Source organism: Taudactylus pleione, unplaced genomic scaffold, assembly GCF_031769625.1.
Source record: "Taudactylus pleione unplaced genomic scaffold, aTauple2 ptg000251l, whole genome shotgun sequence".
Lineage (NCBI taxonomy): Eukaryota > Metazoa > Chordata > Amphibia > Anura > Myobatrachidae > Taudactylus > Taudactylus pleione.
The window spans coordinates 2,845,793-2,871,086 of record NW_028284653.1 but is presented as its reverse complement, the minus strand read 5'-3'; the positions used below and the strand labels follow the sequence as shown (position 1 = coordinate 2,871,086).

Sequence of the window (25,294 nt, the reverse complement as noted above, 5' to 3'; positions counted from 1 at the left end):
CAGCTACTGTGTGACACTATCAGACATCAGAGCGGTATACCTGTGTCACTATACAGTGCTACACAGAACTGGAGCTACCACTGTTATCAGACTTGCTGTACATCTAAGGACTCATTTATATGCACCACTGTTTTTCACTATCCAAATTGCTATATTGTAATTGTTTTACATTGTAATCCATGCTGTATAAGTTACATGACCATAGTTGTTATAAGAGTGAAACAGGAGATAGTATATTCATCCTAGTGGGAGTTGTGGATAAAAGGGAGCAAAGTCTTACACACCTCTTTATATATAGATCAATCTCCTAGCTAGGGGGTAAGAGGATTTTAATTGAGGTGTAGTAATTAACTAAAGGTGCCCATACAGTGGTGTCTCTACCTGCTGATGCACACGGTGCGGGTAGGGGTGGGCAGTATAGCAGTGCGTGCTGGATCGCCGTGTTCCGTGGAAAAGTGGGCGTGGCTTTGTGACAATGGACATGGCCTCTCGACTGGTGGCAGGGTCACACACCTGAACCCCGGTTTTAGTCTCTCCAGGGTAGCAATAGTGACGGCTCCCTAACTGTGACAAGAGCCGAGTGCTGCACGTAATTCTACAGTGTAGCACCCGGCTCCTGTCACTGAGGGGGAGTCTGCACTTTGGTGTCACTCCTCGGCGGGTGACACCCGGTCCGCACCCCCACCCCCCCTTGTGACGTCACTGTGCCCATACCCGGTGAGATAAAGCATCCGATCCAACGGGTTGGTGCGATATCACTGCTATATCGTACCGTGTATGGGCAGATTATCGGATAGAGCGCGCTCCCGTGGGGTCGTACATCGCACATCCAGATCTTACTGCAGGTACATTTGATCTGAGGATGCGATGTATGATCCCATGCAGCGCTATGCGGATGGGGAAGGGGGTGCTGGCATATCAGGCGGTCGGCCACCCGAACGCACAGTGTATGGGGACCGCTTGACATGTTGGCCATCAGATCCCCCGTCGTATCGCAAGGTGCATATCGCACCGTGTATGGGGACCGCTTGACATGTTGGCCATCAGATCCCCCGTCGTATCGCAAGGTGCATATCGCACCATGTATGGGCGGCTTTAGTGTAATATATTACAGTTAATACTAGGTTTCAGTTAGTGACGGGAGATTTACTGACACAAGTTAGTTATCAGATGGAGAGGTTGTTACTACAGGGTATTAGTGTAAATGTGTATAAGAAATGTGATAAGGTAAAACAAATGCTACATGTAAATAAATATGTATTACTCTGGTAAAGTAATGTGGAAATGAGAAACATTTTCACTAAAACTCAAGTGTAGAAGACTTTGGGCTCTATTTACTACAATCCGCATTGGTAATGCAGATTGTAGTGTGATATCACCGACTAAATTCACATTGCGAATTCAGGCAATATCACAGGGATTTACTACAAATCCCTTGCAGGGACAGAGCTTGCGAGAAAGCTCTGTCCCTGCGAATCCCCTCCGCACTCTAGTCACGATATTTTTGCAAAAAAATACCGTGATTAGTGCCCCGCGCATGCGCCGACTGACTGTCGATGCTTACCCCCCCCGGCACTAAGACCCGCCCCCGCGATCGCGGACCCCCCGCGCCCCCCCCCCCCCTTAATAGCACTTACCTGCAGTCATCGGTGCTCCGGTGATGTCTTCCATGCCTCCGGTCAGCTGATATCCCATACTGCACTGGGACCCAATTACCTGATGACCGGGCTGCAGTGCAGCATGGGAGACCAGCTGACCGGAGGGGAGTCATCACCGGAGCCCCGACCACCGGTCCCTGGAGTGAATTTTTTTTTTTACTTTTTTTTTTTTTATTTGCAGTGTATCAACTGGTCTGTTTAGACCAGACAGCTGATCACTGGGACCGGCTCCGGGCTCTGCTCTGCCTTTTAGAGCAGAGTAGGAGTCCGGTAACCGGGGAAGACCCTGGATAACGCCACCTCCAGGTGGCGTTATTATCACAGGGCTTTCCCCGGTATTTGTTTACAATTTATTTTTAGTAACTTTGGTCGGATCACATTTCCCATTACAATTATGGGAAATGCGATCTACTTACTAAAAATAAGTGATACTTAGGGGTTGGAGTAGAATTTTACGAATTAATAACTGTAATAACTATAGGTGATAGTAAAATAATGTGAAAAGAGTGTGAAAACACCCTTTTTCACTTTATTTTAGTAAAAATAATGTTAATAAATAGAGCCCTTTATGCTGATTCAAAGAAGAAGAGTTCATGAAAAATAAAAGAAAACCTTTTGTTTGACATGTGTGTTGGTTATTATAGCTATTGTATATTGTATTTATATTCAATTATAGTGCATGAGCTGTATATCACTCTTCACAATAAGAGGCCCATTTATCAAGGATCGCTTTTGCAATTCGATCAGGGCATGCCAGTAATGACCCTGATCGCATTGCAAAAAACGATCTTTTTGTCCGCATGTATCATCCAGGACATGTAGGGACATGGGCTCCGAAAGTAGCCCGTCCTTGCGATGTCTCCGGAGAGCTGCCAGCCAGTGCAGGGGGTGCTGCGCATGCGCTGTCCCGCGGACTTCACATCCGCCAAAGCCGGGGAGGGTTTCGGCGGATCCCTCCGCCGGCTAATAGTGCGTGGTGTAGCGCATAGGCGTCAGATGGCGTCAGCTGCAGGACCAATATCTGGAATGCATCCCATTCCGATCCGCAGCGGTCCTGACGTGCAAATCGGTCGTCCGACGTGAATATAGGGGCGAAAGACTAATCGAACCATCTAGTAGCTGGTTCCCTCCGAAGTTTCCCTCAGGTTAGCTGGCATCGCATCCCCCATAGAAACCTATGGGGGAGGCAGCTGCCAGCGGTAATGGAGGGATCACAGCAGGTATCGGAGATATCTGCTGTGGTCCCTCCTTAATACATACAGGGGATACTTAGTATTTGAGGTAAACCCCCGAAAACTGGTGTTTTGGGGGATTTTACCTCAAATACACTTTGATAAATGGGCCCCTAAAAGTGTTAATTAGGGTTTTCCCAACAAGCCCTTGTTATTCCTCAAAAAAGTGTAGCTTGAGTGGAGTTGTTTCCTACCAAGATATAGTTAGTCTACACACAAATAAAAATGTTAACAAGAAATGGATCAACACAGGGCATGTTGTTATATAGCTGCCTATAACCAATTTTTGTTTAATGTGCCATAAGAGTTTTAATGTCTCACCTATTCAGTATATGTATGGCTGTGATCAACCCATAAGCTCTAAGTCACTTGTGCTCATCTTGGATTAATATATAGTTTTCAAGGGAAAAGTGGGATATCAGTCAGATTGTAAGAGTGTTAGCTACAACCTGATGACTGTTAGCATAGGCATCACATTGTGCTAGTCAGCTGTGGGTCTGTCAGTCAGCCAATGGGAAAGTGACACTAGTGCAAAACAGTCAAAATCTGCTGGATAAATTAAAATTAGCTAAAGATAAAAAATGTGGCACTGATAATAGTACTGTAAAAAGCAGTGTAATGTTATTTTGAAATCGTATTTCATTAGTTTTCTTGTGTGTATACACAGGCTGGCATGCAGTCACAGACTGGAAAGATGTTTTATCTGGTGGCGAGAAGCAAAGAATGGGTATGGCCCGGATGTTTTACCACAAGTAAGAGCAATATGCTTTACATTCATTATTTCACAGTATTAAAAAATATTATATCTCTCCTCTTTTCAGTTGTTTCCTCAGCCCCTCTTGGCGGAAAATTCATCTAAGTCGTAATGCGATGCAACTAGGACGCACCAGGAGATTGCTCTGATTAATTTGATATGTGACATGTGTATATCTGTGTGCGACTTAGGCCCTGGTTCAGAGCCGGACGCTCTGACCAGAGCGCTCGCTCTGAATCAGGGCCCACCTCCATAATTATGGAGCGTCCTCCTGGACGCTCGTATAGCTGTGGGTCACCACCCACAGCATATACGAGCGTGCAGGATGATGGTCGCGATGGTCTTGACCATCGCGACCATCGCCACTGCGAGCCGAAGCCTGCGGTTGAGTTTCTCAACCGCAAGGCCCGGAGTGATTTTGGCTCTATCAGAGCCAAAATCACTCCCACTGACATCACTAGTGATGTCAGTGGGGCCGGCTTCTGACGGTAGGCGTTCCCTTGGGAACGCTTCCGTCTGGGAGGCACGCCCCCGGCACGCCCACCAAAGGGGGCGTGCTGTCAATCAACATCGACAGCACGCCCCCTTTGATCAGACACAACGAGCGAAGGAAAGTCCTTCGCTCGTCGCGTCTCGCGCATGCGCACGACGGAGCTCCCTCCGTCATGCGCAGTGCACACCATCGACCCACTTGCGAGCAGACAGCCGCTCGCGAGTGGGTCTGAATCAGGCCCTTAGTCTCTCAATCAGCATGCAAAGTGTTACTATGCAGCAGACACAGCTTTTTTTTCACGCCAAGTTCTGTTTTCAGTCTCAGTAACTCCACACTCTAACAGATAAGCTTCACCAGGTACCTGCACATAGGCTAATGCTAGCCTTATTATAAACATTCCATAGTGTGGCACTCATGGTTAGTTGTAAAACTCTCAAAGTGGCATTAATGCTCTAACCCTTTTTTACCTTTGTTTGGCAATGTCATCAGGAATAAGAAGGCCCGCCAAGAGCCGCAGCGGGCCCGGGTAACTGGGGGGCATGGCCTAATCGCGGGAGGCGTGGCCATGCTCCCTTCACAAAAAAAAGCTTTTGCGGCGCCTTGGGCGCTCTGAGCCCCCTCAGCCCTGCTCAAAGCCAGGGGGGGGCGCGATCAGTGTGATCTCTCCCCCTCCACAGGCGTAGGAGACTGTTGTGGCTGCTGCTCACACTGTGTGCTGGGCTGCTGTGAGGGAGGGGGGGGGGCGGCGCCGGACCCGGGCCTCCGCCGGGCCCCTCATGAAGCCCGGGTAATCTGTACCCGCTCCCCCCCCTCTCGGCACCCCTGGAGATAAGAGATTACACACAATGCTTACCTTATATAAGACCCTCCACCATGTGAGTGGCTACCTGCAGCAAAGGGACCTAATTCATTATGACATCACGCCCTTAACTGGCGCGAACGCTCGGCAGTGACTTCATCACTGCCATGCCAACTTGTAAACAATACCAATATCATGCTGCTAGGATGTGAGGGGGGCACTAATAAAGAGTATTATGACTCTGGAAGGGGGGGGTAAAATAATAAAAAGAAATTATACTGGTCACAAGGGAGGAGGAGAATGGGAGGGGCAAAGAAAGAGTCTTTCTACGGGGGGGCGGGTTGGTTTGGAATACAGGGATTTGTTTACTATTAATGGGTTGTGGGGGGTATTAATATTGATTTATAAAGGGTCTATTGCCTAGAGGGGGTAGGCAGCTATTTTATAATGGGGGCCTATAGACACGGAGGGATGGGTGCTAACAAAACACCCCCTAGATAGATAGATAGATATATATATTAGGGGTGTGCACCGGCCACTTTTCGTGTTTTGGATCTGGATCTTTCTTCGTGTTTTGGATCTGGATTGGTTTGGCCAAAACCACCCTTCCGTGTTTTGGGTTCTGGGTTTTGTGTTTTGGATCTGTATTTTTTTTTAAAAAAGCATAAAAACAGCTAAAATCACAGAATTTGTGGGTTTTTCTGCTCCTATGCTATTATTAACCTCAATAACCTTAATTTCCACTCATTTCCAGTCTATTCTGAACACCTCACAATAGTGTTTTTATATCCAAAAGGTTGCACCGAGGTAGCTGGATGACTATGCTAAGAGATACGAGTGGGCGGCACAAACACGTGGTCCATCTAGGAGTGACACTGCAGTGGCAGACAGGATGGCAGTTTGAAAAACTAGGCCCCAAACAGTACATAATTCAAAGAAAAAAAAGAGGTGCATGATGGAATTGTCCTTGGGCCCTCCCTCCCACCCTTATGTTGTATAAACAGGACATGCACACTTTAACAAACCAAACATTTCAGCGCCAGGGTCTGCCACACGACTGTGGCTGAAATGATTGGTTCGTTTGGGCCCCCACAAAACAAGCTGGCAATTAATCTGTCCTTGCACAAACTGGCTCTACGGAGGCAAGATGTCGTCCTCATCCTCCTCATCCACCGATTCCTCACCCTCTTCAGTGTTGTGTACATCCTCATCCTCACAGAGTATTAATTCGTCCCCGCTGGAAACCACAACCACAGGTCCCTCTGTACGTTCTGGAGGCTGGTCTCCCTGGAAGAGTTGATAATTCATTTTATGAACATCATCTCCACATTTTGTGGAAGCAACCTCCTACGCCTTTCGCTGACAAGGTTCCCGGCTGCACTAAACACTCTTTCGGAGTACACACTGAAGGGGGGGCAACTCAGGTAAAATAGAGCCAGTTTGTACAGGGACCTCCAAATTGCTTCTTTTTCCTGCCAGTACAGGTACGGACTGTCTGACATGCCTACTTGGATGCTGTCACCGATATAATCCTTTAGCAGACAGACGCACGCTTGTCGCTGCTGCTTTTAGGATGCAGGTGCGGCTACAGCCCACACATTTCACAAAGACAGAAAAAAAAAGAAGAATATTTTTATTGTTTGTGGAGCACACTTTGAGGGTGTCACCACCCTTTAACAGACAGACGCACGCTTGTCGCTGCTGCTTTAAGGATGCAGGTGCGGCTACAGCCCACACATTTCACAAAGAGAGAAAAAAGAAGAATATTTTTATTGTTTGTGGAGCGCACTTTGAGGGTTACACCACCCTTTAACAGACAGACGCACGCTTGTCGCTGCTGCTTTAAGGATGCAGGTGCGGCTACAGCCCACACATTTCACAAAGACAGAAAAAAAAGAAGAATATTTTTATTGTTTGTGGAGCGCACTTTGAGGGTTACACCACCCTTTAACAGACAGACGCACACGTGTCGCTGCTGCTTTAAGGATGCAGGTGCGGCTACAGCCCACACATTTCACAAAGACAGAAAAAAAAGAAGAATATTTTTATTGTTTGTGGAGCGCACTTTGAGGGTTACACCACCCTTTAACAGACAGACACACGCTTGTCGCTGCTGCTTTAAGGATGCAGGTGCGGCTACAGCCCACACATTTCACAAAGACAGAAAAAAAAGAAGAATATTTTTATTGTTTGTGGAGCGCACTTTGAGGGTTACACCACCCTTTAACAGACAGACGCACGCTTGTCGCTGCTGCTTTGAGGATGCAGGTGCGGCTACAGCCCACACATTTCACAAAGACAGAAAAAAAATAAGAATATTTTTATTGTTTGTGGAGCGCACTTTGAGGGTTACACCACCCTTTAACAGACAGACGCACGCTTGTCGCTGCTGCTTTAAGGATGCAGGTGCGGCTACAGCCCACACATTTCACAAAGACAGAAAAAAAATAAGAATATTTTTATTGTTTGTGGAGCGCACTTTGAGGGTTACACCACCCTTTAACAGACAGACGCACGCTTGTCGCTGCTGCTTTGAGGACAGTATCATATGCAGTGACAGTAGACTTGTCAGAAATTGTTGGCACGTCCTTCAGTCTGGACCAGATGTCCAAACCGGCCCTTGACTTATGACACAGGCGCACGCTTGGCGCTGCTACTGTGTTGATGCACGTGCGGCTACATCGCACACAAGTCACAAACACATAAAAAAATAGTTTTTTATTTTTTGGAGCACTTTGAGGGTTACACCACCCTTTAACAGACAGACGCACGCTTGTCGCTGCTGCTTTGAGGATGCAAGTGCGGCTACAGCCCACACAATTCACAAAGACAGAAAAAAAAGAAGAATTTTTTTATTGTTTGTGGAGCGCACTTTGAGGGTTACACCACCCTTTAACAGACAGACGCACGCTTGTCGCTGCTGCTTTGAGGATGCAAGTGCGGTTACAGCCCACACAATTCACAAAGACAGAAAAAAAAAGAATATTTTTATTGTTTGTGGAGCGCACTTTGAGGGTTACACCACCCTTTAACAGACAGACGCACTCTTGTCGCTGCTGATTTGAGGATGCAAGTGCGGCTACAGCCCACACAATTCACAAAGACAGAAAAAAAAAGAAGAATTTTTTTATTGGTTGTGGAGCGCACTTTGAGGGTGTCACCACCCTTTAACAGACAGACGCACGCTTGTCGCTGCTGCTTTAAGGATGCAGGTGCGGCTACAGCCCACACATTTCACAAAGACAGAAAAAAAAAGAAGAATATTTTTATTGTTTGTGGAGCGCACTTTGAGGGTTACACCACCCTTTAACAGACAGACGCACACTTGTCGCTGCTGCTTTGAGGATGCAAGTGCGGCTACAGCCCACACATTTCACAAAGACAGAAAAAAAAAGAAGAATTTTTTTATTGTTTGTGGAGCGCACTTTGAGGGTTACACCACTCTTTAACAGACAGACGCACGCTTGTCGCTGCTGCTTTGAGGATGCAAGTGCGGCTACAGCCCACACAATTCACAAAGACAGGAAAAAAAGAAGAATTTTTTTATTGTTTGTGGAGCGCACATTGAGGGTTACACCACCCTTTAACAGACAGACGCACGCTTGTCGCTGCTGCTTTGAGGATGCAGGTGGAATCTAGACGGGATTTGGAACCGGGGACACACTACCTCCTTCAATTGTCTAAATCCCACTGCACTAATGGCGGATACCGGACGCACGTCTAACACCAACATAGCAGTCAAGGCCTCAGTTATACGTTTTGCTTCAGGATGACTGCTGTCGTACTTCATCCTCATCGCTAGGGACTGTTGGAGGGTCAATTGTTTAGTACAAGTAGTGGTGTTCCTACTTCCTCTCTGGGATGATGAACAACTCCCAGCAGCAGCAACAGCACTAGGAGGAAGTGGTTCTTGATCTTTCCCTATTTTATTTTTATCAGAGAAAGTTTGGTCCTCCATTTATGTTATATTGATATATACGTGCGGCTAAGGCGCACACAAACACAGAAAATATTTTTTTTATTTTTGCTGGAGAGTAGTGCACTTTGTGGGTTACACCACCCTTTAAGAAATGAGCCAGCCGGCTCTTTACTTATGGGATACAGGCGCTCGCTTGGCGCTGCTCCTTTGTTGATGCACGTGCAGCCACAGTGCACACAATTCACAAACACAGAAAATATTTTTTTATTTGGTTTGGAGTGTACTTTGGGGGTTACAGCACCCTTTAACGGTAAGCCAGCCGGCCCTTTACTTATGACACAGGCGCACGCTTGGCACTACTTTGTTGATTCACGTGCGGCTACTGCGCACACAATTCACAAACACAGAAAATATTTTTTTATTTGGTTTGGAGTGTACTTTGGGGGTTACAGCACCCTTTAACGGTCAAGCCAGCTGGCCCTTTACTTATGACTCAGGCGCACGCTTGGCACTACTTTGTTGATGCACGTGCGGCTACTGCGCACACAATTCACAAACACAGAAAATATATATTTTTTTGGTTTGGAGTGTACTTTGGGGGTTACAGCACCCTTTAACGGTCAAGCCAGCTGGCCCTTTACTTATGACACAGGCGCACGCTTGGCACTACTTTGTTGATGCACGTGCGGCTACTGTGCACACAATTCACAAACACAGAAAATATATATTTTTTTGGTTTGGAGTGTACTTTGGGGGTTACAGCACCCTTTAACGGTCAAGCCAGCTGGCCCTTTACTTATGACACAGGCGCACGCTTGGCACTACTTTGTTGATGCACGTGCGGCTACTGCGCACACAATTCACAAACACAGAAAAAATATTATTTTTTATAGCACTTGAGGGGAGCACCCCTGATGGACAGAGCACCCCCTGGACAACACTACAGCACCCCTTTAGGACTGGGACACTGCACAGGACTTTGGAGTGGACACAGCCCCTATGGAGAACTGACTGCACAACACAGTCCAGTCAGCCCCTATGGACTTTGAAGTAGTGGACACAGCCCCTATTAACAACAGCAGCACAGCACAACACAGTCAGTCCCTATGGACTTTGAAGTAGTGGATACAGGCGCTCGCTTGGCGCTGCTCCTTTGTTGATGCACGTGCAGCCACAGTGCACACAATTCACAAACACAGAAAATATTTTTTTATTTGGTTTGGAGTGTACTTTGGGGGTTACAGCACCCTTTAACGGTAAGCCAGCCGGCCCTTTACTTATGACACAGGCGCACGCTTGGCACTACTTTGTTGATTCACGTGCGGCTACTGCGCACACAATTCACAAACACAGAAAATATTTTTTTATTTGGTTTGGACTGGAGTGTACTTTTGGGGTTACAGCACCCTTTAACGGTCAAGCCAGCCGGCCCTTTACTTATGACACAGGCGCACGCTTGGCACTACTTTGTTGATGCACGTGCGGCTACTGCGCACACAATTCACAAACACAGAAAATATATATTTTTTTGGTTTGGAGTGTACTTTGGGGGTTACAGCACCCTTTAACGGTCAAGCCAGCCGGCCCTTTACTTATGACACAGGCGCACGCTTGGCACTACTTTGTTGATGCACGTGCGGCTACTGCGCACACAATTCACAAACACAGAAAATATTTTTTTATTTGATTTGGACTGGAGTGTACTTTTGGGGTTACAGCACCCTTTAACGGTCAAGCCAGCCGGCCCTTTACTTATGACACAGGCGCACGCTTGGCACTACTTTGTTGATGCACGTGCGGCTACTGCGCACACAATTCACAAACACAGAAAATATTTTTTTATTTGGTTTGGACTGGAGTGTACTTTGGGGGTTACAGCACCCTTTAACGGTCAAGCCAGCCGGCCCTTTACTTATGACACAGGCGCACGCTTGGCACTACTTTGTTGATGCACGTGCGGCTACTGCGCACACAATTCACAAACACAGAAAAAATATTTTTTTAGCACTTGAGGGGAGCACCCGTGATGGACAGAGCACCCCCTGGACAACACTACAGCACCCCTTTAGGACTGGGACACTGCACAGGACTTTGGAGTGGACACAGCCCCTATGGAGAACTGACTGCACAACACAGTCCAGTCAGCCCCTATGGACTTTGAAGTAGTGGACACAGCCCCTATTAACAACAGCAGCACAGCACAACACAGTCAGTCCCTATGGACTTTGAAGTAGTGGACACAGCCCCTATGGACAACAGCAGCACAGCGCAGCACAACACTACTCTGCACTACACTACACAGCCCAGCCAGCCCTAACTCCCACCCTCCCTCTTCACTGTACACAGCCGAGTGAGAAAATGGCGCCAACGTGGGTACCTTATATAGGATCCAAAACCCGCGAGACCGGGAAGGCGGGATGATGACGTTTTGCCTCGATTTCAGATCCGAGTCAGGCGGGAAAAGTCGAGCCTGACTCGGATCGGCCTCGGATCGGGGGGGCTCGGGGGGGTTCGGATTTCAGAAATCCAAACCCGCTCACCCCTAATATATATATATTTATTTATTTTTTTAAATATATTTAAAAAAATAATTTGTAAACTTTATCAAATTAAAAAAAACAATTTCTGAGCGGTTTTCTGGGAATTAAATTGTCAGTTAAGTGGTTGAAGCTTTTATGTGGAACGTCGCTAATCTGACATAATTCTACCTCTATTAAAAACAGTTCAAATCAAGATATTTGTTCAAACCTTTGGGGGCAAATATCTGCAGTCTGTGAATCCACCTTGACTCACATTGCAATAACCGTCTTGCTCTATCTCCAAGTGCCAGCTCTTCCCATGCTGTGAACGGGTCCCGAATCATATCAACAGGATGCAGTCGGGATACTGGGGGGATTTAGGGCTAGGCACCCCCCCGGGAGGGTTCGAGTAGGGGAAGGGAGGGTTAGGTTTAGGCACCACTAGGGGGGGTTAGGGCTTGGCACACCCCCGGGAGGGATAGGTTTAGGGTGCGGGGAGGGGACGTTAGGTTCAGGAACTAACGGGGGGAGGTTAGGATTAGGCATTAAGGGGGAGAATAGGGTTAGGCAACACTAAGGGAGGGTTAGGGGGAGAGAGGGGAGGGTTAGGGTACTTAACTTCACCTGTCGAAATTTCGACCCGTTAGGCTGCCGCTGTCGGTATTTGATCCAGCGGCTAAACAGCCGCCAGCATTACATACTGATTCACGCATCAACACGTGTTACCCATCACATTGCACCGCGAGCCGAGTTGAACCCGTGCTCAACCCTGCTTGTTACCTGGGTTATTTCATCTGGGCCTTTTCACACTGAACAACTCAGCATGAGCCCCTATATTAGATATGCCTGCAAGTAAGGTATGTGGGCAGCACAGACGGTGTAATGGTTAGCATTACTGCCACACAGCACTCAGGTTGTGGGTTCGATTCACACTATGGCTCTAACTGTGTGAAGTTTGTATATTCTCCCTGTGCTTGCGTGGGTTTCCTCCGGGTGCTCCGGTTTCCTCCCACACTCCAAAAATATACTGGTAGGTTAATTGGGTCCCAACAAAAATTTACCCGTGTGTATGTGAGCATGTGGTAGGGAATATAGATTGTAAGCTCCACTGGGGCAGGGACTGATGTGAATGGTAAGATATTCTCTGTAAAGCGCTGCAGAATATGTGTGCGCTATATAAATAACTGGTAATAATAATAATAATAATAATCCAAAAAGTGTATCTGTAAACATTTCCCCATTTTTTCCTGTATAATGCTCATAAATAATAAGGATATTTACTGAACTATGATATTAAAAGAAAAAACCCTATCTGTAATCAAAATTACACTATGTAATTCTTTTTTGAGTATGGCAAGTAGACAAATGTCCCTTCTACTGTCCCCTCTGCCAGTCCTTATATTGCCTGCCTGTATTTTACTTAATGCAATTAAGTAAAATACAGGCAGATTGAGTGAAATGTATTCCTAAGTGTAAGTAGCAGAGTACATTCATGTGCATACCCTGTAGGAACAAACATGAGAAAGCCATGCACACAATGCTAACCAAGATGCATGCTGCACTTACTGGTTGCACATAACTGCTTAATGTAACAAATACATTAAAATACAGACACAAAAATATGTTTGATGTCATTAACCTTTGCATGAAATTCATTGTTTAAAAGCAATAGAATTATTATTAATTACAATACATATAGAGCATATACAAATAACTATTTTCTACGTAATTTCTCCCAAACAGGCCACAATATGCACTGCTAGATGAATGCACCAGTGCTGTGAGTATAGATGTGGAAGGAAAGATATTTCAAGCTGCAAAAGATGCTGGGATAAGCCTCCTTTCCATTACCCATCGGCCTTCTCTGTGGTAAGCAGTACATCTTATAACCAACATTAGAGGTACACCAATATGTTTTAAGACACACTGTCAAATATGGTAATGCCATTATTGTTCAATTGAAAAATGCAGAGTTCACTTCCACATTAATCCAGTTCTGTGGACCTACTGTGGAGCCAAAAATAATATACTGTGCACCAGTGGCGTAACTAGGGTATTTGGAGCCCAGGGCAAATTTGAAAATGGAGCGCGCCCCCCCCCCCTCCCCTATGTGCGTGCGGAATAATGGGCGTGGCCACTGAAAAGCGGGGCATGTCAACATGACACACTCCCCTTTCTTGTCACTGGGAACATTTCTTTCCATTTGCACCTTAATGGAGTGCCCCTTATACAGTCCCCCCCTATGCAGTGCCCCTAGTAGTGGTCCCCCTTTTGCAGGCCCCGATTAGTTCCCCTTATACAGGCCCCCAGTAGTGGTCCCGCATATGCAGTGCCCCTTACACAGTGCCCCCTGTAGTGGTCCCCCTTATGCAGCCCCCCATTAGTTCCCCTTATACAGTGTGCCCCCAGTAGTGATCCCTCATATGCAGGCCCCCAGTAGTGATCCCCCATATACAGTGCCCTCAGAAGTTGTCCCCCTTATGCAGTGCCCCCTGTATTGGTTCTCCCTTTTCAGTGCCCCCTGTAGTGGACCCCCCTGTGCAGTGCCCCCAGGAGTGAGCCCCTTATATAGTGCCCCCAGAAGTAGTCCCTCCTATACAGTGCCCTTTATATAGTTCCCCCAGTAGGAGTCCCCCTTGATGCACTGCCCCCTGTAGTAGTCCCCAGTAGTGGTCCCCCACAATGCAGTGCCCACAGTAGTATCCTCCCCCAGTGGTAGTCCCCAGTAATGGTCCCCCATGGTGCAGTGCCCACAGTAGTATCCCCCACCAGTGGTAGTCCCCAGTACTGGTCCCCCCCTGAAGCAGTGCCCTCAGTAGTATCCCCCCAGTACCCAGTAGTATCCCCCAAGTAGTGATCCCCCCCCCGAGGCAGTGCCCCAGTAGTATCCCCCCCCCCCCAGTAGTTGTCCCCAGTAGTGTTCCCCCCCTGGAGCAGTGCCCTCAGTGGTGTCCCCCACCCAGTAGTAGTCCCCAGTACTGGTCACCCCCCCACCTGAAGCAGTGCCCACAGTAGTATCCCCCCCAGTAGTGCCCCCAGTAGTAGTCCCCTTCTTTGTAATAGAGCGCCCCCGCCCCCCCCTCCGCCCCGCAATACACACTAAAATGAAACAAAAGAAAAATACTTACCTGCTCCCGCCGCCGTCCGCACGTCCATCCTCCCGGGCCGGGGCACTCTGCATTATGGGAGAGACGTCATGACATCATGACGTTTCTCCCATTACCACTGCAGGAGCCGATCGGAAGCCCGGCTCTTGCAGTGAGCGTGCAGCAGTCAATGAGAGTCTATCTGACTCTCATTGGCTGCTGATTCACACACACATCGCTGCCGCTCGGCAGTGATGTGTGTGCAGCAGCAGCAGCAGCCAATGAGAGTCTGTCTGATTAACACACACATCACCGCCAGTGCTGGCGGCGATGTGTGTGTTATGCACAGTCTGAGCCCGCTTGCCACCCTCGTCTTGCCGCTATTGGGCAAGCGCTCAGGGGGAGGGAAGGGGCTCAGCTGTGCAGCTGGGAGCCTAGCGCCGGTCCTGTGTAAATTAGTAGCACTGACCGCACTCACTGCGGTCGGCGCTACACTGGCTAAGTAGGGCGGGCCGGTACCATGGCCGGCGGTGCCCCCCCACGCTGCCGGTCCCACGGTGCCCAGGGCACACACCCCGCTCGCCCTGCCCAGGTTACACCACTGCTGTACATACATTTTACTCTGTAATATGTTAGATCAGTGGTTCCCAAACTTTTTTGAATCACGGCGCCCTAGAGAATCAGCATTGTTTTCACGGGACCCTAAGCCAAAAGTTTGTTATTGAGAAATTCAGAAAAAAATGTAGTGAAGTAGTAAAGTGAAGTAAATTGTGCTCACCGGTCCTCCTTAGGGTCAGTTATGTGGTAGTGGACAGGTTTGTGCTTCTGTTTGTGCACATATTTACATTACATTGACCATAAATAATTTGATTTGGTGCTGGACAACCAACCTGAGGCACCCCTGCAAGTGTCCCGAGGTACCCCAAGGTGCTGCTGCGCACAGTTTGGGAACCACTGTGCAACATACATGTATTACTTGTTGTTGGTAGGACCTCAATTCTTATAATAAAATAAAGCTATATGATCATTATATAAGGTAGTGGAGCATATAAAATGACATATATTCCAATGCTGCTGTATCTATCATGCAGCACAATGACCACGGAATAGTATCTACACAGTATGCTAGTCAGATGGAGCCATGTTTCAATTTCTAGTAGCTCTTTGACATAACTATTTTTCAGATTTGTTACTGTTTATTTAATACCACCCCCACATTGGACAACCTCCACTTGCACAGTATTTGCCATTCAGATTTTCCTTTGCAGCATGCTGGTGTAAGAGCTGGGCCATTTGCCTGTATTTAACCCCTGGCCAAAAGTTGCCAGCCGCTTCTCGTGGGGAGGACAGGTCAGCTTTAAACTGTGACTGTGTGATCACTTTAAAGTAGAGTAACAGCCCTTTATGTCCCCAAATAAAATAGTCAATAGTCATACTATAATGACATTTTTTTTTAAACTCCCCCATAATTGTCAGTTATTTTTTATTAGCAAATTATGTAAATAATAGCTATTTAAACTTGATTCAATATATTTTTTTTTTTAACAAAAATGTTAAACCATGTTTATGTAGCTATTTATTATATAATGTGATAATAAAATGCACCATTTTCGGGACATTTTGGAAAAATTGCTCGCTGGGGGACGACGAAGGAATGAGAGACAGGTATGTGTATATATATATATATATATATATATGTCAGGTGCATAAATATTGGGACATTGACAGAATTTTCATATTTTGGCCTCTATTCACCACCACAATGGCTTTGAAATGAAACAAACAAGATGTGCTTTAAATGCAGACTTTCAGATTTAATTTGAGGGTAATTACATCCAAATCAGGTGAACGGTGTAGGAATTACAACGGTTTCTATATGTGCCTCCCACTTTTTAAGGTGCCAAAAGTAATGGGACTATCAACTCAAAAGCTATTTCATGGACAGGTGTGGGCTATTCCCTCGTTATTTCATTATCAATTAAGCAGGTAAAAGGTCTGGAGTTGATTCTAGGTGTGACATTTGCATTTGGAATCAGTTGCTGTCGACTCTCAATATGAGATCCAAAGAGCTGTCACTATCAGTGAAGCAAGCCATCATTAGGCTGAAAAATCAAAACAAACCCATCAGAGAGATAGCAAAAACATTAGGTGTGGCCAAATCAACTGTTTGGAACATTCTTAAAAAGAAAGAACGCATCGGAGAGCTCAGCAACACCGGAAGACCACGGAAAACAACTGTGCTGGATGACAGAAGAATTATTTCCCTGGTGAAGAAAAACCCCTTCACAACAGTTGGCCAAATCAAGAACACTCTCCAGGAGATAGGTGTATATGTGTCAAAGTTAACAATCAAGAGAAGACTTCACAAGAGTGAATATAGAGGGTTCACCACAAGATGTAAACCATTGGTGAGCCTCAAAAACAGGAAGACCAGATTAGAGTTTGCCAAACAACATCTAAAAAAGCCATTACAGTTCTGGAACAACATCCTATGGACAGATGAGACAAAGATCAACTTGTACCAGAGTGATGGGAAGAGAAGAGTATGTAGAAGGAAAGGAACTGCTCATGATCCAAAACATATCACCTCATCAGTGAAGCATGGTGGTGGTAGTGTCATGGCGTGGGCATGTATGGCTGCCAATGGAACTGGTTCCCTTGTATTTATTGATGATGTGACTGCTGACAAAAGCAGCAGAATGAATTCTGAAGTATTTCGGGCAATATTATATGCTCATATTCAGTCAAATGCTTCAGAACTCATTGGACGGCGCTTCACAGTGCAGATGGACAATGACCCGAAGCATACTGCATAAGCAATCAAGGAGTTTTTTAAGGCTAAAAAGTGGAATGTTATGCAATGGCCAAGTCAATCCCCTGACCTGAATCCGATTGAGCATGCATTTCACTTGATGAAGACAAAACTGAAGGGAAAATGCCCCAAGAACAAGCAGGAACTAAAGACATTTGCAGTAGAGGCCTGACAGAGCATCACCAGGGGTGAAACCCAACGTCTGGTGATGTCTATGCGTTCCAGACTTCAGGCTGTAATTGCCTGCAAAGGATTTGCAACAAAGTATTAAAAAGTGAAAGTTAATTTTAGGATTGTTTAGTTTGTCCCATTACTTTTGGCCCCTTAAAAGTGGAAGGCACATATAGAAACAGCTGTAATTCCTACACAGTTCACCTGATTTGGATGTAATTACCCTTAAATTAAATCTGAAAGTCTGCAGGTAAAGCACATCTTGTTTGTTTCATTTCAAAGCCTTTGTGGTGGTGAATAGAGGCCAAAATATGAAAATTCTGTCAATGTCCCAATATTTATGCACCTGACTGTATATACAATCTTCTGGAGTGCCAAACCTTGCACAAATATATATTTGTGCAAGGTTTGGCACTCCAGAAGATTATAGATGACTTTAGCCGGTGCCCTCACAAGATTGGATACAGAGAACGAAGGTGCTGCACTCATAGCATAATCAAGACACGAATACAGGCTTTAGTGTTATCAACGTTTCAGTTACTCCAACTGTCGTCAGGAAAATACAGAACGTAAACATACACATACCTTTATACCGCTACACCACGTGAAACTGGAACTCCGGGATCAGGGACCGCACACCCGCACTGGTGTCCACACTAGATGACGTCATCGCGCTAACAGCGTGCACCGACGCCTCTGCTAAGTGTCATATATATATATATATTTATACACACTGCCCGATCACTGTTGCCAGCAGTGATCTGGCACATAGATGGCAGAGGCGGCGCTGACAAACCTGCTGTCTGCTTCTAGTGCAGACACAGCAGCACTGTGAAGCCGGTGGAAGGGGAGGGAGGTCTTGGGGGCAGGAAACAGCCGCTGCGCATGCTAGGACTCAAAGCTACACTGCTACGGCTGCTCTCACTGAAGACAGCTGCACTGGGAGGGGGTGTCAGCTGCTGGACATAGTCCATCAGCCACGGCGACTACTAGGAGCCGTGGCTACTGCCTTTTTTTAAACCAGCTTCCCGATCACTGCTGACCACAGTGATCGGGACACAGCAGCATCCGCACCTGCTGCTTCTATGTAAGTCACTGCTGTCCTTGCAGCCGCACTGGGAGGGGGTGATGCCGGATGCCCGATCACTGTGGCCAGCAGTGATCGGGACACAAATGAGGAGGAGCTGTGGGTGTAGAGGGACCATTTGGTCCCTCTGATATAGGCGGCTGCGGGAAGATTAGCTTCCCGCAGCCGCATAGTCGGCTTTTCTTACTGGTCGCATCTTATGCGACCATGTCAGGGAAAGCCCATTTTGGTGTAGTCGCATCTGATATATTTGTCCCAGATTTCTGACTTATATGTATTAAAACCCCAGGAAAATGTCTGCAATTGCAAGACGTTTGGGCTTTAGCAAAAGCCAGTTAAGGGTTCCTGGGGGTAAGGATGGAGAGTGGGGACGGGCTCCATCCATTAGGCCCATTTTGGGTCTTTAAGTCTTCAGCTTGAGAACATGCTAATTATCACTTGCACCTCTAGAAGGGTGATAGAAGTGGGTCATGGGTTTTACTCTGGATCTGACTGCGAGTACTGTGCATATGCCTATGTTTGTGGTAGGGGCATTAGGTCCTAACATGGTTGAGAGTGGGAACCTGTGTGATTAGTTAGCTCAGACAGGTTAGCACCCCTAATTGATCCCCTCACAATATATATATATATATATATATATATATATATATAGTGTCAGAACCTGGTTTGTTTTTTATTAATAATAAACTCCGCATTTTTAAATATATCTAAACATTCAACACATTGTTAGACATTGCTATATTTATAATTTCTCTGTTTCAGTTTATTGCGCACAACTATTTCATAATGCAATTTTCATTAATTATTCATATCAAACAAGTTATATAATTTTTGTAGTTTTCCTCATCGTACTGTTTCTATTTGCACAGGAAATATCACACACATTTATTGCAGTTTGATGGGGAAGGAGGTTGGCGCTTTGAACAACTGGACACTGCTACACGTTTGTCACTAAGTGAAGAAAAACAAAGACTGGAATCTCAGCTTGCTGGGATACCTAAAATGCAGCAGAGGTTGAATGAATTGTGTAAAATCCTAGGAGAAGATTCTGTTCTTAAAACTATCTCTGAAGACAAATAAATGCTTTTATCTGACAATGTGCTGTCCATTCTCTGTACCTTTTTTCAGAAGTTTACCCATGGTAATGGTTATGATATATAATACAATGAATGTACTTTATGCATGGATTCCTGTATGTGGATCTGGGGAGAAAAAAAGTTAAATAAATTAATGTACTTACAATTATCATTTGATGGATCAGTGCTGCAGAATTTGTGCTTGAAAGGGATAAATGGTTGTCATGTGAGCACCTTAAATGTATACAGCTGACCACACAATCAGAATTGTATGATTTATTTATCTTTTTTTTAAGTTTTAATTAAAGTTTTAAACAATCATCTGAGTGGATGACAAATGATCCAATATAATAAAATGTAACATATCAATCACAATTCTGATTGTATTGGGAGCAAATTTGTTTGAACATTTTCAGTTTACTCACATGCTCTAAATCAAATATTGTATGTGTAAAATCTGCTAAGAAATTGTTATTTGAGTGCTTCAGTCGTATCAGTGTCAATCGTTTATTGATTAGATTGCCCAACAATGCAACTAATCGTATATAAATCAAACAATTTCATGGGCGGTAAAAGTTAAAACTGTCCATGTAATCTGGTGTCATTTAATGTTGATGACAGAGTTAATATGTTTTTTTTTTGTATTGCCCCCTCCCCAGAAATAATACATTTTATAGGATACCTGACTCAATATAACCTCTCTCAACAATAGATGAACGGGCTTTCAGATGCTGTCTCACTTTGCCCTATGTATGGCTTGGGAGAACTTCCTCCAAATATGCAGATAAGTTAATCACTAAAAGCAGATGAACACAAGCAATAGGGGAGATATATAAACCTTTGAGATAAAGTGAAGATGCCCATAGCAACCAATCAGCTTCGATCTGTCATTTTATAGACTGTGTACTAGCAGGGGCGTATTTAATGCTTAAAGTGGTCCTAGAGTACTTAAAGTGCCCCCCTCCCCGTCCTTGGTGCTTTTTCAATAAAGGGACAGAGGTGCGCATCACAAAAAGGTGCCTGGTCTCAAAAGAAAGGGGTGTGGTCACACAATAGTATCCCCAGTTCAACTTACGCCACACAGTAGCACAATCTTATTCACATTACGTAGTGCCCCTGATTCACATTACACAACATAGTAGTGTCCCTTATTCATGTTATGACACACATTAGTGCCCCTTATACACAATGCCCACAGTAGTAGTGTCCCTTATACAATTCTCATAGCAGTAGTGCCCCTTACATATTATGCCCACAGCAGTAGTGCACCTTATGCAATGCCCCCAGTAGTGGTACCCCTTATGCAGTACCCCCAGGAGGGGTGCCCCTAGTAATGCCCCATTATACTGCTCCCAGTAGTTATGCCTCTATTAGTAGTGCCTCCAGTAGCTATGCTGCCATTAGTAGTGCCCCCAGTGGTAGTGCCTTCCGTAGTTATGCTGCCATTAGTAGTGCCTCCAGTAGTTATGCCTCCATTAGTTGTGCCTCCAGTAGTTATGCTGCCATTAGTAGTGCCCCCAGTGGTAGTGCCTTCCGTAGTTATGCTGCCATTAGTAGTGCCTCCAGTAGTTATGCCGCCATTAGTAGTGGCCCCAGTGATAATGCTGCCATTAGTAATGCCCCCAGTGGTAATCCCCCCATTAGTAGAGCCCATTACACAAAAAATAACAATACATACCTTAAGCCCGCTCCTTCATCTGCTGCCGTCAGGTCAAAGTGCTCCCATCCTCTAACTATGACGTCTCTCCCTTCAACCACTGTGGGAGCCGGAAGGCGTAGCTCAGGAGTGAGCTCTGGCTGCCTCTGTAGGGAAGGAGCCGGGCGCCAGCTGGTAAAATCTCAGCGGGCACCAGGCATCTCTCCAGCCCGCTGCCTCGACTGGCCAGGTAAAGTGGGCTGGAGGAGGCGGAACTCGTTCTGCCTCCAAATAGAACTGACGGAACGCAGTTCCACTCCATTCCGGCCCACTTTAACCCCTGGGTGTATTTACACCCTAGGGGGCCCATGTGCAGCGGGGCCTCTCACTTGAACAACGCCCCCTTCCCCTCAACCCCAACCAGGCATTTTTCCTTGCTTTGGAAAGCGGGTCCCTCCACCTACGTTGTCATATTCCCAGTGATATTTGGGAAGATGAGTATATGCACTAGAGAACAAAGGCTCTGTTTGCTGTCACTGTGCAGCGCCATCTTCCCTAAAGATGACATCACTGAGGAGGAGGGACCCTCTTGCCAGAGCAAGGTAAGTGTACTTTGGGTGCAGGGTATGCGGTACGGGGCCCACCTGGATTCAGGCCTGTGTGCACAGCACACCCTGCACCCATAAGCGTAATCACCATAAGTGCAAAGGGTGCAGCTGCTATGGGGACCAGAGCTGAGGGGGCCCATCTTTCTTGACAAAGTTACATGTGTTATATCCATTTTTCACCATTGGGTGATACATACGGGCCCTTAAAAACTTTTGCTATTGGGCCTTCAAATACCTAGTTACGGCCCTGCCTGCACCCATTATAAATATGCCTATGTGTGCTAGATAAATGATAGTTAGAATTTGATTGGTTGCTCTGGACAACTCCACTTTATCTCTCTGAAAAGTTTTATACATCTCCGTTTAATGTGTTATACTGTGGTCTGAGGGTAATCTAGTCAAAATACGAGAAGGTAGGCATCTATTTTAAGTCGGTTTAAGTAAGATCAAATCATATTCATAAATTATACACTCTTTGGTATCAAAGTATTTTTAATGACAGTGTGAAAGGTATAACAAGTAAGATAACTCTTGCTATTGTTGAATAGAAGCTTAATCAAGAAACTTAACTTTTTTTACAGCATCACGTTATGATGTCTGGTCTACTGTCTAATAAGATATGGAAGAAATGTATGTCTTAATTTCCCTTTCCTATATAATTATATATTGTGTAATAAATACATGCTAATGTGTACATGTCCACCAAAAATGAAATCCATACATTAACGCTGGCTATTAAACGGTCCAAAATGTTGCAAGTTGTCAAATTTTGTTTATGTTTATAGAAAAGAGGAATATAAGTGATACCTTTTTAGGCAATGGTGCAGTGGAATAATGACTATTTGGGGCTCTTTGTCTATTATATCACTTGGCATACACTATACTTATCTGAGTGACAGGAAGCATTACAGATAAGTAGTGAATGTGCTTTGCTGCTAAATATATATCTAAAACTTATTTTCTGCTCTTATTGAAGTGTTCCACAGTACAACACTATAGTTTTTAGTAAATGCCAATTTTTGAGGTAATGTCTATCTCTTTCTGATATAAAGGTCCATATAAATACTGCATGCAATATATTGTGCAGGCCTAGGTCATCTCACTCCTATTATTCTTATAACAATGCAGTGGAGATATTTTTTTAATAAACTAAAGCAGAAGTTATTTCATTTATGTTGTTTATATAAGGTGAAATCTATGATACCTCATAAACAACATTTCTGTTTTTGTACAAGGTTGATGGGCTTGTTCAGTGGGCATATGAATTGAATGTAACCATACTTTACCTATTATACTATATATTACATTCAAATAGAACTTTAGTGGGGAAGAATAGAACTTTGACCAATGCTCAGCAAAAGCCTGTTTGATTTTCTAAGTTTAGAACCACCCAGAATGTATCAGTGCATAATGCACATGTTGTATTCTAAGCCTATTGAACAGCAGAACCTACAGTCTTGCAGCAGCATGTGGGCAGTCAATTACTGTATGCACTGTAAATGCACAATAAATTATGTATCATGATTTGCAATTGTGATAGCAATAAAAGCATGATCAATCAAAGAATAAGAAATGACAAACAAGTTACATCAGTTTGCTATGGTGTCACTGAAACTGTATTTCAAACATCTCAGAGAAATGAATGCTGAAACAGAAAAAAAAATATTTTAATAAAATACATTAAAGCACAATATATTTTGTCTAGTTTCATTTAATGCACAATAATGCTATTAAAACTAATTTGACTATATGTCTTAAATCTAAATTTGAAATGAATATGTTTATCCTTCACTGACAGAGATATATATACAGTATATATCTACAGACAGATGAGGCGGCACTCAGGTCAAAAAGAAATCACCAAGAGACAGGTAAGTATAGTCAACGTTTCAGAGAATTAATTCTCCATCTTCATGATACAAAGATACAAACAAAATGACTTACTTTTATCACCAGCACCTCCCCACATGAAAACAGTTCAACGGGCATCCAGCAGGGCGGCGTGTCGTAATGACGTCACAGCCGCCCGACTGCTCCCGGGAAACCAATACAAACAAACATAGTGCAGTTGTGTGATGACAAAATCGAGACTTCAGTGTATCACAAACCTACGGACAGAAATACGATACTGCACGCAGATAGTTTCCATCCTAAATCTCTCAGATTAGGTTTACCGTATTCATAATTTATCTGTATACGGAGGATTTGCAGCAATGAAGAATCTGCTATTGATCAGATTAATGCTATGATGGTTAAGTTTAGAGAGAGGGGATATAATATAACCAATCTTGAAACATCTAACAGGAAAGCACTACCCCACGCAATGAACTTGTTGCCAGGTCGACGAACAGGGCTAGATGTGATGACAGAATGCCTTGGGTACAACAATTTAACTCGGAAAGTGTTAATATCAGGAAATCTGCCAAAAGTATTGGCCCATTGTTAAAACAGATAAATACTTGAAATTACAGAATATAAAAATTTAACCTTCATATAAGAGAGGCCGCAACATCAGGCACTAGGTGGTGCGGACTGATGTTGCTACATTGAGTCAGAATGTTTCTGACCATTTTTTAGGACCTAAGTTAGGCTGTAACAAATGCTTAAATTGTATAACCTGTCGATACTTAACAGCGAGTAACACTTTCTGCCACCCATATAGTGGTAAGCGCTATAGCATCAGACACAGAGTTACAGCATCAGTGTCAGTGCTCGCCGCTCTGGCGTCTGTGCATGCCGCTGACTGGATCTAACTAGGTCCAGCAGGCGCGCAAGCTCCTCACATGTTGGGTGATGCGAGTGATGTCATCACGTCACCTGCACACTGCATCACTGGGAACGCTGGCCTCTGAAGTGATCAGAGGTGTCTTTAGTCTCTGATCGCTTCACAGACCAGCTTTCCCAGTTGCGCCAGCTACAGAGGGTGCAGGGGGACGCTCTCTGGGCTGGTGGGCCCCCTAAGCCGCTGGGCCCCATAGCAAGCGCTCCCCCTGTACTCTTTGTAGTTACGCAACTGGATACATAAGTAGTATGCTTTCAGTATGTCAACATGGTCTGAGTGTAAATGTTCAACATGTCACCATTCACAATATCAAAAATGACAATATCCACATGACATGATGTTGACAATTTTTTATCGATTTTAGGGTTATGTTTAGGCTGTGGTTAAAGTTAACAGCTAGGTATACTTACCTTGTCAATGGAAAACGGCATGATCAGCATTGTGAATGTCAACATGTAACTTGTAGATCTACAGTCCATATTGACATTGAATGTCAGCATTCAGAACCTGTTTACACTCAATACGTCCACATGGGCAGCAGGTTGACAAATCAAATGTTGACCATGCGGATTTCTATTAATGAGGTAAGCAGGGGCGTATCTACCCATTGGCCAGGATGGCACTCGCCAGGGGCGCCGGCCAAAGGGGGGCGGCATCCGACA

At 45.1% G+C, this 25,294-nt stretch overlaps 1 protein-coding gene across 1 annotated transcript in view; it reads left to right on the top strand.

Annotated features, from left to right (window-relative positions):
* ABCD2 (ATP binding cassette subfamily D member 2) overlaps positions 1 to 23,531 on the top strand; it is an 84,520-nt gene extending 60,989 nt beyond the window's left edge. Inside the window, exons 8-10 of the mRNA XM_088480189.1 lie at positions 3,558 to 3,642; positions 13,118 to 13,243; positions 19,400 to 23,531. Of these exons, the coding sequence (XP_088336315.1) occupies positions 3,558 to 3,642; positions 13,118 to 13,243; positions 19,400 to 19,610 (422 nt within the window). The 3' untranslated portion in view covers positions 19,611 to 23,531. The remainder of the gene's footprint in view (positions 1 to 3,557; positions 3,643 to 13,117; positions 13,244 to 19,399) is intronic.
* The last annotated feature ends 1,763 nt before the right edge of the window (positions 23,532 to 25,294 follow it).